Raw genomic sequence first — 16,167 nt, 5'->3', positions numbered from 1 at the left:
TAAAAGGCAGAATCTGTCAAAACAGAACAGTCCGTAAAGACGAATTTCTAATAAATACTTCCGTTGCTCAAATCAGAAAACTCAAAACTAATGAAAGTTGCGTACATATCTGAGGAACACGCACGTAAATTGGCATATTTTTCTGATTTTTCTACAGATAGAAAATCCCAGATTCGTGACAGATAGAAATCTGTTTCTGTGCAGAAATCCAAATCTAGTATCAACCTTCGATTAGAGGCTTCACTTGGCACAACAAAACACAAAACTAAGATAAGGAGAGGTTGCTACAGTAGTAAACAACTTCCAAGACACAAATATAAAACAAAGTACTGTAGCAAAATAACACATGGGTTATCTCCCAAGAAGTTCTTTTCTTTATAGCCATTAAGATGGGCTCAGCAGTTTTAATGATGCACTCATAAGAAATAGTAGTTGAAGCAAAAGAGAGCATCAAGAGGCAAATTAGAAACACATTTAAGTCTAACATGCTTCCTATGCAAAGGAATCTTGTACACAAACAAGTTCATGAAGAGCAAAGTAACAAGCATAGGAAGATAAAACAAGTGTAGCTTCAAAAATTTCAGCACATAGAGAGGTGTTTTAGTAACATGAAAATTTTTGCAACCATATTTTCCTCTCTCATAATAACTTTCAGTAGCATCATGAGCAAACTCAACAATATAACTATCACATAAAGCATTCTTATCATGAGTCTCATGCATAAAATTATTACTCTCCACATAAGCATAATCAATTTTATTAGTTGTAGTGGGAGCAAATTCAACAAAGTAGCTATCATTATTATTCTCATCATCAAATATAGGAGGCATATTGTAATCATAATCAAATTCACTCTCCATAGTAGGTGGCACCAAAAGACCACTATTATTATAATCATCATAAATAGGAGGTAAAGAATCATCAAAGTAAATTTCCTCCTCAATTCTTGGGGGACTAAAAAGATCATGCTCATCAAAGCCAGCTTCCCCAAGCTTAGAATTTTCCATATCATTAGCAACAATGGTGTTCAAAGCGTTCATACTAATATCATTGCTACTAGCATGCAAATAAGATTCCATGGGTTTTTTAATTTTCGCATTAAACCATTCATGTCTTGACTCAGGAAATAGAATAAAAAGCTCACAGATGTTGTCCATTATGCCTTACTAGTGTAAACAAGAAACAAAAAGATGCAATTGCAGGATCTAAAGGAAATAGCTTCGAGCACAAACACAATGGCGCCAGAAAAGTACTTTACCTGGAACCGGAGTATGAGTGCCTTTTACCTTTCCTCCCCGGCAACGGCGCCAGAAAAGTGCTTGATGTCTACGTTCCCCCTCCTTTCCTGTAGACAGTGTTGGGCCTCCAAGAGCAGAGGTTTGTAGAACAGCAGCAAGTTTTCCCTTAAGTGGATCACCCAAGGTTTATCGAACTCAGGGAGGAAGAGGTCAAAGATATCCCTCTCATGCAACCCTGCAACCACAAAGCAAGAAGTCTCTTGTGTCCCCAACACACCTAATAGGTGCACTAGTTCGGCAAAGAGATAGTGAAATACAGGTGGTATGAATAAGTATGAGCAGTAGCAACGGTGCTAGAAAATAGCTTGCTGGTGTGTAGTTGATGGTGGTAGTATTGCAGCAGTAGTAACACAGTGAAACAGTAAACAAGCAGTAGTAACGCAGCAGTATTTAGGAACAAGGCCTAGGGATTAGACTTTCACTAGTGGACACTCTCAATATTGATCACATAACAGAATAGATAAATGCATACTCTACACTTTTGTTGGATGATGAACGCATTGCGTAGGATTACACGAACCCTCAATGCCGGAGTTAACAAGCTCCACAATTTGTTCATATTTAAGTAACCTTATAGTGTAAGATAGATCAACAGATTAAACCAAGTACTAACATAGCATGCACACTGTCACCTTCATGCATATGTAGGAGGAATAGATCACATCAATATTATCATAGCAATAGTTAACTTCGCAATCTACAAGAGATCATGATCATAGCATAAACCAAGTACTAACACGGTGCACACACTGTCACCTTTACACACGTGCAGGAGGAATATAACTACTTTAATAACATTGCTAGAGTAGCACATAGATGAATAGTGATACAAAACTCATATGAATCTCAATCATGTAAAGCAGCTCATGAGATTATTGTATTGAGGTACATGGGAGAGATGAACCACATAGCTACCGGTACAGCCCCGAGCCTCGATGGAGAACTACTCCCTCCTCATGGGAGCAGCAGCGGTGATGAAGATGGCGGTGGAGATGGCAGCGGTGTCGATGGAGAAGCCTTCCGGGGGCACTTCCCCGTTCCGGCGGCGTGCCGGAACAGAGACTCCTGTCCCCCAGATCTTGGCTTCGCGATGGCGGCGGCTCTGGAAGGTTTCTGTGGGTTTCGTCGAACGCATCAGGGTTTTCGATCCAGGGGCTTTATATAGGCGAAGAGGCGGCGCCAGGGGGTCGAAGGGCTGGCCAAACCATAGGGGGGCGCGGGCCCCCCCTAGGCCGCGCCAGGGTATGGTGTGGTGGGCCTGTGCCCCCCCTCTGGTCCCTCTCGTGTGTTCTGGATGCTTCCGGGGATTCTAAGATCTTTGGCGTTGATTTCGTCCGATTCCGAGAATATTTCGTTACTAGGATTTCTGAAACCAAAAACATCAGAAAACAGGAACTGGCACTTCGGCATCTTGTTAATAGGTTAGTTCCAGAAAATGCACGAATATGACATAAAGTGTGCATAAAACATGTAGATAACGTCAATAATGTGGCATGGAACATAAGAAATTATCGATACGTCGGAGACGTATCACCCCTCAGCTACCGGAACCCCCCTTCTGATGAAGTAAGAACTTGGGAATCCGGAATGATGTTTCCGGTATATCTTTGATGTGTAACTAACTTACTTTTTTCCAGGCCCTCGCGCGCTTTCCTCGCATCGTCGAGGAGGTACGGGAGCCTTGATGCAAGCGCCCCTTGGACCAAGAAGATCTGGATCCCTACGTGGTAGGAAACAAGCACAAGATGGGTCGGACTCACACCTCGCGCCCCGGTAACTCTTCTGCCTCAAACATGATCAAGGGCTCTGGCAGCGACGATGATCTTCTTGTTCTTGAGGTATTTTATCCGCTTTCTCGGTCTTATAAACTTTTCTTTGTGTAACCAGATCCTGCTGACCGGAACCCTCAGGTCCAGGAGAATGCCATGCCCCTCGCCGCCGAGGTTGGTCCTGAATAGGAGAGCAGGGTCCAGGCCCAAGCTTCCCGCGTCCGGAAGGCGCCGGAGCTGGCAGCAGATGCCGGTCCCAGCATGGCTCCCTCGTCTAAGAGGGTGAAGAAGCCCAGCCTTGGGCCCCTTGGGCGGAAGCCGAAGAACAAGATCCCGACCTCCTCCGGGTAAAACCATCCTTACTTTTCTTAGATTTTAACTTGGTATCTTTTCGTTCTTGTGACTGACTGTCTTTTTCCTTTTTCCAGAGCCGCCCTGGAACTTACCAAGAGCGCACTCGGAATGAGGCCGGAGACTCCCGCTGACGCCAGGCGAGCCTCACCTCCTCCTCGACAAAGTCCGGTACCTTCTAGTGCCGGCAAATCTCCGTCCTCCCTTCGGGGAGGCAACACAAGTTCGGGGCGCGCGGCCCCTCAACCGACCAATTCCCGCGCGGAGGAGGATTTTTCTCCCCTCCATATTGCCAAGACACCAGCGCCAGTGACATGGGCGCCGACTCAGATGCTACCTGGCGGTCGGAACCTTTGGTTCCGCTCGCCCCCGAAAAGAAGAAGAAGAACTCCGCTTCCCCCTCCAAGGCCTCTGCTGCCACGCCTCCGCCGGCCAGACGCGCAGCGGCACCGACGCCGGCGGCTACCGGCAAAGCTCCTGCTGCGCCGCACCAGAGCCCGCCAGAGGGCACGATGGTGACCGCGGAGCAACTAACCGCGGCGGTTAAGGCCGCGACCACGCCCGCATCCAGCTCTCAAGCGCAGAGTCTGACCCTTCATATCGGGCGCGCCGCCGTGGTTGCCGACGAGAAGGCCTCAGCCCAACTTGGGCGGGTCGTGGAGCTGACACGCGGCGGCGCTTCCCTGGGAGTGCTCCAGCAGCTGGTAGAGCGCTGGAACCTTGTCGATCTTTCCGACACCACCCTTGGTGTTGGGAAGGACGGCAAGCCAAAGCTCGACACACGCGGCCCCCGCTTCACGGTGCAGCACTTTGGCCGGCTTAAAAGCCGTGGTGAAGGAGTTTGACAATGCATGGCATGATGCCAACGGCAACGTCGTGGTAAGATATCTTTCCGGAACTTGCATTGTTTCTTCATACCGAAACCTTTTTTTTATCTTTCAGAACCCGTAAGTATATCCTCAGTCCCCGAGTTTCGGGTTAAGCATGCATTACTTGGCGCAAAACTTCCTTAGAAAACTTTCAAACTTCTCTCAAAAAACCGGCATAGCTAGTCCCCGAGTTTCGGGTTAAGCACAAAGTACTTAGCGCTAAACTGAAAGAAACCGGCATAGCTAGTCCCCAAGTTTCGGGTTAAGCACGAAGGACTTAGCGCGAAACTGAAAGAAACCGACATAGCTAGTCCCCGCGTTTCGGGTTAAGCACGAAGTACTTAGCGCAAAACTGAAAGAAACCGGCATAGCTAGTTCCCGAGTTTCGGGTTAAGCACGAAGTACTTAGCGCGAAACTGAAAGAAACCGTCATAGCTAGTCCCCGAGTTTCAGGTTAAGCACGAAGTACTTAGCGCGAAACTGAAAGAAACCGACATAGCTAGTTCCCGAGTTTCGGGTTAAGCACAAAGTACTTAGCGCGAAACTGAAAGAAACCGGCATAGCTAGTCCCAGAGTTTCAGGTTAAGCACGAAGTACTTAGCGCGAAACTGAAAGAAACCGACATAGCTAGTCCTCGAGTTTCGGGTTAAGCACGAAGTACTTAGTGTGAAACTGAAAAAACCCGGTATGTATTCCTTAACTCGACCCTTGGCCAGAGGTAGAAGATATACAGTACAAGTCTCTTCCTTTCTGCTGATGAACAACCTAAACTCTCTCTAGGTGAGAACTGTCTCTCAATGGAACCTCCTGCGCAGGGGTGTGCCCCCTCTCCTTATATAGGGGAGAGGATGGCTTACGAGGCAAGATACCTTAATGGAATCTTGGATGAGTTAAGCTACTTTATAAAGCAACTTTGGCACAGCTGGCACCAGTTATGACTTTAATCAGGGAGCTGTGACCTCCGCCGGTATCTTTAACGTCATCATCTTGCTTTGGCGCCAGGGCTTCGTTTAAAGCTGATTTGCTTCGCTCATCCTTATCTTCTGTCTCCCGAAGGAATCTTTGACCAGAGCGCCGACAAGCTACAATAAACCTAGGTTCCAGTTTTCCGGTACCTTCAACTCTGGTTCCGGTACCTTCTCACTTAGCCGCACAGCTTCTCAGAGCTAGTACTTTGGTATACCCCTCTGGATATACCGGTTTGTACCAACTCCGGTTAGCTAAACTAAAAAATTCCGGATCACTCTGTGATCCGGTTTTATCTTTACTAAAACATGACGAACTTGCCATACTCTTGACCTACCGGGGTCCATCCCCCCAACATCCTAGTATATAGGGCTCTATTGAGATACCCGTAGTCGCGATGAACTGATAAAATACTAATTTATGTATATCATGAACGAATGAACTGCTATTCGGTGTGTAGTTCATTTCATTCCTACGTGTTGTGTGTGATGATGGCGTGATATGTGTGATGCGGGCGTGGTATATTTAGGGCCACCACTAAAAAAAAGGTGACCATAAACATAGGTTACATACAGTCAAACATACAAACTTGAAACTTGCATCATCATAGCAGTTTGTGGTTGGCTTTTACCATGTTTTTCCATGCCCATGCCCATGCCCTGAAAGATGCAAGTTTATCGTATGAAGCTCACCAATAGCGCCGTATGTGATCACCAGACAACCATATCATCCACGTCAAATTGGCGATATTTATCGGTGCCTATCATTTTCCATGTAAAGCCTAGGAAAAAGAAGAGAAGAAACAAAGCACTTAGGAAAAAAAATCAAATCACTTGATCATACGAAAAGAAAAAGGAAGAAGAAGCAAAGCACTTTGCTGTGGTAGTCCGCTATAAATACCCACACACCAGCACCACCAAGTTTCCCCCTCCTCGCTCTCCTCTCCTCCACACTTTGAGGAAACATCCAAACACTCCTTCTCCACGGACGAAATACTCGATTTTTACAGTACAGGATAGGAAAATCATCATACTGGTAACCATAGTTTGAAGTCAGATCTGAGCAATGGGGGAGGAGAAGATGATGACAGCGAATTCCGAGGCGGCTGCGCCGGCGGCGGCGGTCGAGCTGCCGGGGTTCGTGATGAGCGCGGAGGAGGCCGAGCGCGCGGCGGCGGCGGCCGGGGTAGGGACGGTGGAGGACCTGCTGCCCCTGCTGGTCCCGTCGGCGATGCGGCTGGCGCGGCCCCCGATCTCACGGTTCCCCGTGGGCGCGGTCGGGCTGGGCGAGAGCGGGCGCGTGTACGTCGGCGTGAACCTCGAGTTCCTGGGCGTGCCCCTGTCCCAGGTGGTCCACGCCGAGCAGTTCCTGATCACGAACGCCGCCGCCGCCGGGGAGCGCGCGCTGCGCGCCATCGCCGTCTCGCACATGCCCTGCGGCCACTGCCGGCAGTTCCTGCAGGAGATCCGCGGCGCCGCCGGGATCCGCATCCTGGTGACCTCCGACGCCGACGACGGATGCGCGCCCGAGTGGCGCGCGCTGGCGTCGCTCCTGCCGCGGCCCTTCGGCCCGCACGACCTCCTCCCCAAGGACGCGCCCCTCGTGCTGGAGCCGCACGACAACCCCCTCGGCGACCCCGTCGACGCCGTCGCCAATGGCTTCGCCGGCGGCGACCTGGAGGCGCGCCTGAGGGAGGCGGCCGAGGCGGCGGCGCGCGCGGCGCACGCGCCGTACAGCGGGTGCCCGGCGGGGTTCGCGGTGGCGGACGGCGAAGGGAAGGTGTACGCCGGGGGCTCCCTGGAGTCCGCGGCGTACAACCCGACGCTCGGGCCGGTGCAGACGGCCATCATTGCGATGGTTGCCGGCGGGGGCGGCCCCGCCGGGGACGTGGTGGCGGCGGCGCTGGTGGAGAAGGACGGGTCGGTGACGGCGCAGGAGGCGACGGCCAGGATCTTCCTGGCCGGCGTGGCGCCGCAGGCGACCTTCCACGTGTACAAGTACAGATCGTCCGATGTGTGATGCACGGCTCCTGGTGCAGACGAGATGGGACGAGATAATGTTCATATAATCCATAAGAATAAGATGAGAAAGAATCTTTGTGCAGATGGGTGAGCTGTAAATTCGACATGGCGCTCGTGATCGGACACCGAGAGCTGGGACCTTTGAGTGATTACTATTCTTCTGTTCATGTGTGTGATATCAGAAAAAAAAAACACTCTAAATAAATAGGTGGTGGAGTATTTTTCTTGGAAGTAATGTGTTGCTTCTCCTTCGCCGTCTCTTGCTCTAGCCTCTAGGATCTACGTCGTTGTATGAATGGATTACACACTACAGCTCACGATTAATTGATTATACTAGAAAAAAGTGGTTAGGAACGAGGAGCTCGTGCTGCACGCACCGCGGAACCTGTTGCGGTCACCGCTGTGTGATTATCCAATCAGGCACATTGGTCCACTTCTTCCTTGCAAGTCTCAAACACATAGAACTTCTTTGAGTCATGGGATGGAAACATATAGAAATAGAAAAGTCGTAGAATTAAGACGTCGAAGCAACTCTAGCAAAAATACTAAAACAGTTAGAGGAGAAAAAAAATCTTGGTTTTCTCCTCTAAACCGCCCCTAAGTCCCTAACCGAAGCCCTATCGGCTTTAGAGGAGCATATATTTGATTTCTCGGCCGCCACGGTCCTCATTTTGCTCCCGTGACGACCAATTCTTGACCTCTCCCGTTCCCCCGCCATCGGAGATGGCCGGACCCGCCCATTACTGGTCCCACCATCATATCGCACCGTGAATCAAGACCGCGCGCCGCCCCAAGCTTGTGGCGGAGCTCGCCGCAGCTTCGATGACCTACCCCTGCCGCCACAGCTACAGGTGATGTACCACGGCGTGCGCCTGCGGCCGTGGGGCACTTGGGTGGCGAAGATCCCTGACCGTAACATGCATAAACGTATTGGCTCGGTTAGTACCAGTCAACAGCGCAGGCGGCGTGGGCGTACGACGTGGAGAATGTTCACCTCCTCGTCAGCACCTACGACGAATTGAACTTCCACAAGTTCGACAGCGACATGCCAGACTTGGATCCCGTCCCCCGCCGCATGGTCTCCGCATGTGAGACGCAGAAGGACAGGGAGGCGGGGGAGCTGTTGGAGACGGAGCAAGCTGGGATATATATGGTGGAGATCTGACTCTTCTACCCGGATCTAGCCGCGCAGGAGCAAGCATTGCTCGGGACGTGTGTTGTGCGCCGAGCCGCCATCGTAGGGCCATCGTCCGTCATCACCGCCGTTGACCTCACAAGCGACACCAACAACGCCTCGTCGTTCGCGAGGAAGCTCAACTCCCTCGGCAACCCTCGCATCGATGGTGGCGACTCTCTCGCCTTTTGGTTTAGATATCTAGTTTAAATGTTCGAGTCTAGTTTATATATATAATATATGTATGAATCAATATTTTATATATGTTGTATATATTTTCCAAGCAATGTTTATATATCTAGTTTAAATGTTTGATATATGTAGTATATGGCAAGTGTTTGATACAATGATTGAACCAAAATGTAAGATTTAGGGGTTAAGGATAAAGGTTCGGCTAGGACGACACTTTTCTAGAAGAGCAAATAAGCTCTTCTAAAGTATAGGTAGGCGTTTGCTTCTCTAAATTATAGGAGTTTGACAAGAGATGCTCTCATGTCTACATAAATTCTATAGAAAGATGAATTATTTTTTATTGTGGCAAAGAACTTTTTGTGAGGTATGACCTAATGTATTTGTACCTATAGAATTTATGCTACAGTATTTCTATGCCACAATGATTTTTTATTGTGGCAAATGATTTTTTATGAGGTATGCCCTAATTCTTTTTACCTATATGATTTAACTACAAGATTCTTATAGGTTTTTTCCTAAAAAATGTTTGTACGGTTCTCCCATGTAGAATTTCTTTCATAAGATCCAAATTCTACACAATTCTTATACATATCTTATGAATCTCTTGTTTTTTTTTGAAATGGGACCATCTCATCACTCTCTGTATTCAAAGGATGCACAAAGATCAACTTGAAGTCACCTTTATAGCGACAACCGCTAAACCTACAACGATGAAGAGGGTGACCAAGAACGGATACCCTGATCTCATACCAACGAACATCATCTAAAAGTCGAGTGTCCATCCAAACCGCCCATTGACTGGTGAGAAGCACACTTACTCTTATCGTACACCATTGCATACACCGTAGAATCGTCACTACCGTCTTCCGCGAACCCATCTCTAGGAGGGAATGAATCCCTCGATGGATCAACTTTGAACATTTCTTGGTGGTGCTGGGCTTTTATGTATAGTTAGTTCCACTCCATAAAGCACCGGCCGGTGTAGATAAGCGTAGACCACAGAACACAGTAACAGCCGAGGTCTGCTCCTGATTAGATGATGCAAAGCGCAGTTATGCAATCATAGCCAAGTGACATCGTTTGCTGGAAGAAAGTCTCTTTGCTGACCACTCTCGACCGATAAACAAGCGCATGTAGGAGTGTCCCGGAGAAAACAGCAACCTATGCAGCGGAAGGCGATGTTCTACGAGTGATAAATCAAATCGGCCACACAAAACCACGTCTACTAAATACGTAAATAAAATTAGCAGCCACCGATTTCTGACTGCGATCCCATGGTTTAGCGTACGTCCTTGTCCCGACCTAAACGATTCCGCTTCCAAAGTATCGGTCGCTTTCTGATGGCTATGTAAGCAGTAGTAGCTTGTGCTCGACAGCTTCAGCTGACTCTGCAACCATTACACAGAAATGTTTCTCACTGGAGCGCACAATCTTGCACGTGGCGTATTTGAAGACGCAGCTTGTAGGAGAAAATGTAGCCCGGTACTCAACTACGGATACGCGCTCCGGGGTTTTCGCGATGGAAATGCTCTCGCCTACTTAACTAAACTAAGGATCTCAATGAAAGCTTATGTAGATTTTTTTACTTTTTCATTTTCCTTCTTATTTATCAATCATCAATCAAGACAAACCGGGCACTACGGTGAGACGTGAAAACACCCGATTCCATTCTAACCTCGATATATATGTGGAATCGTCTTGGCCATATCCATATATACCGAAATTGTTCGGGAGACATGGTGAAAGCACAGAGAAAAAAGTCTGGTGCGGTGTGCGCGAGAATGCCAGAGCAGATTAGGAGGTGACAGGTGAGGTGCTATGCCGGTTGTTCTGCAGTGTCGTGATGGAGCAACTACTGGATAAAGTAATCGAGATCTTCGATCTAATCAGCTGTCACGTCCGTTAATAAGTAGCAAAGCTAGCTAAAACTGGCTTCCTACTTGTCGGTGTTGGTTGTCCCGTAGCCATGGACGGCTCAGAGTGGAAGCGGCAGTTTAGAGGTACGGCAAGCTGCAAGCATATTCCTTGCCTGCATTTGTATTCACGTCTGACTGAAGGAACACAAAAGCCAAACCGAAGGAGCAAAGCAGCAAGAGCCAAAAGGGTTCTAAAAAGAACACCGACTAGCCGTACCGGACATAGTAATTTCTGCGGCAATCATGTGCGTCCCAATCGTATAGAAAAAAACAGCGTCAATCCTACATTTATTATTGATCAGAGAGAAGAGTGATTTAGTTTAGTAGCTCGTTTGGCTCCCATATCATTTACGGATGAAATTAAGAAATTTGTATCTTATTCCAAGAATAATCTTGTTTGGCTGCCACGAAATTGGTATTAAAATTTAATTGAGAATTTCATGGATTTCTCATATGCCTAACTTAATTTCCTTTGGTACCCTGTCATTTTTGTAAATTTGCCGAGCTCTTGTGACCTATGAGAAAAAATGGACATAAAGCCATAATTGAAGCACATATCACTTCCAAAACAACCGACCAACCCAACATCGACTTGCTCGATCCCTAGTCAATAATGAAAATGAGCCACGACATGGAGCACTAAGGCCCCATCACGTATGATGCCAGTACCCTTCGAAGAACGACCGTAACTCCAAGTAACTCGGAGAAAGGTACCCTGCACCCATGCCCATAGAAGGAGTCGGCGAGTGGACGCCATGATCCGAACAGAACTGAAGGAGCCGTTATCAATGAAAAGCCAGCGTCATTATACTGCCTCTCGAAAGCCCACGCCAAGGATTGAGACCGATTCCAGCTCCATCAGCCGCTTAGTTGACTCCTCAAGCAACTTAGACAGCTCCTCCCGGAAGGGAACGTCACCATCACGCCTAGGGTTTCCCTGTTGCTCAAGAAAGGGAAAGCGCGGTCTAGGCCGTGACGCCTCCACCAAGAAGGGGACAACATGCGCAAGCGTCGCTATGGTAAGCACGAAACGGGAATTTCCCTGGAGTCTGGCCGTCACCCCCACGAGGTCAACCAGAGCAGTGGTAGATCTGAGATGGAAGCCCACCACTCCAGAGAGAAGAGCCCCATCTCATTATTGACGAAAAAGGGGGATAACGACAACACATGTGTCACATGACCACTGGCAACAAAATCAAGTGGAAAGGCCTCGATCTACTGCCGCATGGGCCCACCACCTTCTGGCAAACGAGTGCATCACGCATAGGAAAGTCTAAATTGGGGATTGCTAATGCACCAGCATGCTCGTTAACACGACCTCTGCCACCACTGTACCAAACCCACACATGCTACATTACGCGCAAGATCAACCGCTAGAACTTTCAATTCGGTGCCACCTGCGTTGAACAACCAACCAAAATCGGTCGTATGACGTTCACCAATATGAACCCCGAGCTCCCGACGCGACACCTCGTCGGGCGCACATGGGGAATGCCCTGTCGCTACCTACCAAAAGGCTCCTCACTGGTTACCGCAAGGGTGTGGCCGTGGAATAAGGGACTACAAGGTTGACCACGAGGGTCAGACGCCTATTGCCTCCACGGAACAACCCGAGGGTAGTTTGGGACATGCCTAGTCATTACATCTTTGTGTCTTAGGTGGACGGAACGATTGATTGACCAAAGAACTATTATGTCGCCTTGAGAGAGAGAGAGGGGGGGGGGGAGTGAATTTTGGAAAAAAAATAACATCTGACCATAGCCTCATACTACTGGGCATGACTTCTTGCGGCACTCTTTTCCTTACCAGGGTACCGAAGGGGGCTGGAAGGTTTTTAATGAGGCGGCTTGCTGGCTATATTAATGAGAAAGGTATTTTATGTTCAAAAAAAAAAAAAAAAAACTTTGTCCAAAAGGTCCGAGGGTCGTTCTGAAATATTAGATTTGCACACTGCCTTCTTTTAATTGTTCATTTAACACAAAGGACTAGTTTCTAAAAAAACACACAAAGGATTACGTTTTGGCTCCACAAAAGGCGAAATCGCAAGGGATCAAAGATCACCCACGTGACAGGCGTTCAGAGCAGCCAACGAGCGAAAACCCAACCCCAATCCACGGCAAAGTTGTCTCTGCGACGCGCGTAGCGCCACGACGCGCTCTCGGGCGCTACACATGGCGGCGTTGCGTTTGCGTCCCGTTCCCCTCCAAACCGCCGCCGCCGCCTGCTCGTCTCCATGGCCACCCTCGCGACACGCCCCGACCTCCTCCTCGTCGCTCTGAGAAGGTCCCGCCCTAGGACGCTTCGCGCCCGCGCCGCCGCCGCCGCCCCACGCGTCCGCGGCGCTCCCGTGCCAACGCGGGCCACGCGGCCGCGGCGCGTCTTCCTCGGCCTCGGTGTCGCATTTGTCGACCAGCTCGCCTCCATGGCCTCGAGCGGCGTTCCGTCCCGCTCGTTCGTCGCCGCGGCGCGGCCAAGGCAGGGGGTCTCCCCGGTCGAAGAGGTTCGCGCATTCGTCAAACATTTTCTTCTTCTGCATCCTGCTCGGCGCAGTGCGCGCGGCACGCCTGCACCCGTCGGCACTTGTTGAAATTGAATTGCGCGAACTATCCATGGCGGTTTGCAGATTTTGAAGAACGTGGAGTGGCCGGACGAGTTCCCCTTCAAGCCCGACGACTTCAGCCGCTTCGACGAGTAAGTACTACTAGCTCGGAGCACGCACTCACGCAGTCACGCCGTGTGCAGAGTTTTCAGAATTCAGGGTAGCAAGTGGCTTACGCTAGACTGCTACTGCACTTCTTTTACTCATTTCTATGACCCGCCATTGTATATCGCTTGACATATGATGCGTTCTTGGTACCTGCCAGATCCTCAGATGCCGAGTTCTACTCAGCTCCCCGTTTTGTCACGCACATTGATGACCAAGCCATCAGGGCTCTCACAAAATACTACTCCCAAGTTCTTCCTCCAAGCAACTCTCCAGGCGTGGCCATCCTGGATATGTGCAGTAGCTGGGTATGGATTTTGATTTTCACAAGTGGCCACTTCTTCTTAGTGTCTTCTCGTGATGTTGCTTACTGGTTTCATCTTATGTAGGTGAGCCATTACCCACCCGGGTACAAGCAAGAGAAGATCGTTGGGATGGGTATGAATGAAGCTGAGCTCCAAAAGAATCCGGTACTGCTTCCTGACTAAAATTAGTCTAGTAAACTTGGTCTACTAACTTTTATCAGTTATAAGCTGATCGTAGCAACCCAGCATCGTGAATTGAGCAAGTAATTCACTCATTTGTTGAATTATGCTAGAATTTGATTCGACTGATATGAACTTATGAAGTAGTAGTCACATGGCTTATTAGGACTAAAGTATTGTATCTACATGGCTACTGAAGAAAGGGTTGTTCAGAAAATGAAACCTTTTCTGGTGATAGGAGAAAAGGAAGTCAGACTCTGTCTAGAACTGAAGTACAGTGATTGGATACCATGTACTAACTTCATTTTCTTCACAGCTAATTTTGACTTAAATAATGCGACTGCTCTCATATGTGTGTTGTCGAATCTACATTTCTCTGTATTGCAAACATAAGCATTCAGTAATAGATAGAGTTTAATTGGAGGCTCTACATTATGGGCAGGGCAAGTAATTCCAAACACGACACTATATGTTGTATTCAGCTATAACTGTCTCTTTGTACTATTAAAGCATCTTGCTACTTGCTGTTCCTTTTCGGCTGATGCACTGACAATAACATTTTTTGCTACGCATCTTGATTGCTGTCTTGCGACAATAGGTTTTGACAGAGTATGTTGTGCAAGACCTCAATGTGAACCCAAAGCTTCCTTTCGAGGATAACACTTTCGATGTTATAACCAACGTGGTACGCTGCTCTTATGTTGTATTCAGTCTGAAAAATGGACCATCTTTGTAGCGATACCACAGATAACTAATTGTACATTTGGGCCTTTTATCTAATAGTAACTTGTTCTTTTCTTGCTTCTAGGTTAGTGTAGACTACTTGAACAAACCAATGGATGTATTTAAGGAGATGCGACGAATCCTTAAACCATCTGGATTAGCTATCATGAGGTAAGAAGTAGCATTGCACTAATTATATATGCTATTCGGTAAGACCTGTCAAAAGCCAGTTTGTCTTTCATAATTCGTTCTAAACGGCTACCTTTGACTCTGGATATAGTTTTTCAAATCGCTGCTTCTGGACAAAAGCTATATCTATCTGGACATCAACTGGTGATGCTGATCATGCTTGGATAGTTGGTGCTTACTTCCATTATACTGGAGGTTTTGAGGCCCCTGAGGTATGCCATTTCTCTATTCGTTTGTTCCAGAGTCACATATGATTAAGGCATGCCCTCATGTTTCCAAGGACTGAATGGCCTCCTAAAATTGGATTTGTGATGGTATAACTGAAGCATGTACCTGCTTCTAGTTTACACTGCTTACGCCCTAGGGGTTTAAAGGGCCTACAGACATTAACATGTTTTTTTTCTGTTCTGTTCCAACAGGCAATTGATATATCTCCCAATCCAGGACAAACAGATCCGATGTACATTGTGTGCTCCAGAAAGAAAACAGCTTAGAAAAGTAATAAATAAATTGTGTACGGAGGTTTGAGTAAAGGAAAATTGTATAGCTGTACGTACCCAAGTGTTAGCTAAGGCTAAAAGGCCTGAACCGGTACAAGGTTTCAGAACCGCATGTCTCTGATGGCATCCAGCAATCAGGGCTGAACAACATCATCTCTACCGAGACCTGAGCTGTGCCATTGCGCCATTCTGACAGGAGACGTCGCTGCAAATCCTCGGACAGGCCAACATCCCACCCCCACGGCAGCACCGTCAGCTCCGATGCCGAGCGCCTCCGCACGCAGAAGGCCGGTGCATTGCACCATGCGAGGGCGACACCTGAGTAGGAGACGACCACCTCACCGCCGTTGGAGCACCAGGGCTGAAGGATGAAGGGGTTCTCGACGTGCAGGTTGAGCGTGAACGCCGGAGAAACCGTGGGGCCAACCGTGGCGTTCAGCCCCGAGAAGGAGACGAGCTCCATGGTGAACGCTGCATCTCCCGTCGTGGGTGTGGACATGAGGGCGACGATCGCAGCCACTAGCACCTCTGCCAAGAGTACACAAATGATCCTATTGCGGGCTCTTATCACAGCTTCTATCCGGGGGTCGAGGATCTCAATTGGTTCAGGATCGTCGGATTTTTTATCAGCCATACTGACCTGATCTGTAAGAAACATATTAAGAGTCATCGCTGGTAAAGTAAAATTCGATCTCCAGTAGAAGAAAGACGAGGAGGAGAAGGGGAGAGCGGCGTGAGCTTATATTGACCTTTGGTTTAGATACGGCTGCAATATGAAAATCTCGGCCGGTAACTCAACGAAATCCTTTGTCTTCCTGTAGGCGTAGTAGTATAACACGGGTTTTGTTGGAGATATTCGCGTTTGAACGAAAGAGATATACTAGGTGACGGTTCCCAACTCCCAAAGGCAGACTACTAGGTAACCGTATATCTGTATTTTTAGGCAAGCGGCGCCTGGCCGCCAAGCCTTCATCATCATGAAGAGCGACATGGAGGCTCCAAATCTGTAT

General features: G+C 48.4%; 2 protein-coding genes across 2 annotated transcripts; both read left to right on the top strand.

Annotated features, from left to right (window-relative positions):
- Positions 1 to 6,157: 6,157 nt before the first annotated feature.
- On the top strand, positions 6,158 to 7,505 carry LOC127343578 (cytidine deaminase 1). The gene has a single exon (XM_051369719.1). It carries the CDS (start codon positions 6,319 to 6,321, stop codon positions 7,270 to 7,272), a length of 954 nt encoding a protein of 317 aa, XP_051225679.1. The 5' UTR covers positions 6,158 to 6,318; the 3' UTR covers positions 7,273 to 7,505.
- Positions 7,506 to 12,667: 5,162 nt separating this feature from the next.
- Positions 12,668 to 15,310, top strand: LOC127343577 (uncharacterized). Its single transcript, XM_051369717.2, has 8 exons — positions 12,668 to 13,056; positions 13,180 to 13,247; positions 13,421 to 13,568; positions 13,650 to 13,730; positions 14,344 to 14,430; positions 14,554 to 14,639; positions 14,749 to 14,869; positions 15,077 to 15,310. Exons 1-8 carry the CDS (start codon positions 12,790 to 12,792, stop codon positions 15,149 to 15,151), a joined length of 933 nt encoding a protein of 310 aa, XP_051225677.1. The 5' UTR covers positions 12,668 to 12,789; the 3' UTR covers positions 15,152 to 15,310.
- The last annotated feature ends 857 nt before the right edge of the window (positions 15,311 to 16,167 follow it).

This window comes from Lolium perenne, chromosome 3, assembly GCF_019359855.2.
Source record: "Lolium perenne isolate Kyuss_39 chromosome 3, Kyuss_2.0, whole genome shotgun sequence".
Classification (NCBI taxonomy): domain Eukaryota; kingdom Viridiplantae; phylum Streptophyta; class Magnoliopsida; order Poales; family Poaceae; genus Lolium; species Lolium perenne.
The sequence above is the reverse complement of the archived record's forward strand: the minus strand, read 5'-3'. Positions and strand labels throughout refer to the sequence as shown.

Bases quoted from the DNA above. Each gene is read 5' to 3' on its own strand.
- LOC127343577 (XM_051369717.2), top strand. From the start codon at position 12,790: ATGGCCACCCTCGCGACACGCCCCGACCTCCTCCTCGTCGCTCTGAGA. The intron at 13,057-13,179 runs GTTCGCGCATTC...GGCGGTTTGCAG, and splicing joins GGGTCTCCCCGGTCGAAGAG to ATTTTGAAGAACGTGGAGTG. The intron at 14,431-14,553 runs GTACGCTGCTCT...TCTTGCTTCTAG, and splicing joins TCGATGTTATAACCAACGTG to GTTAGTGTAGACTACTTGAA.
- LOC127343578 (XM_051369719.1), top strand. From the start codon at position 6,319: ATGGGGGAGGAGAAGATGATGACAGCGAATTCCGAGGCGGCTGCGCCG.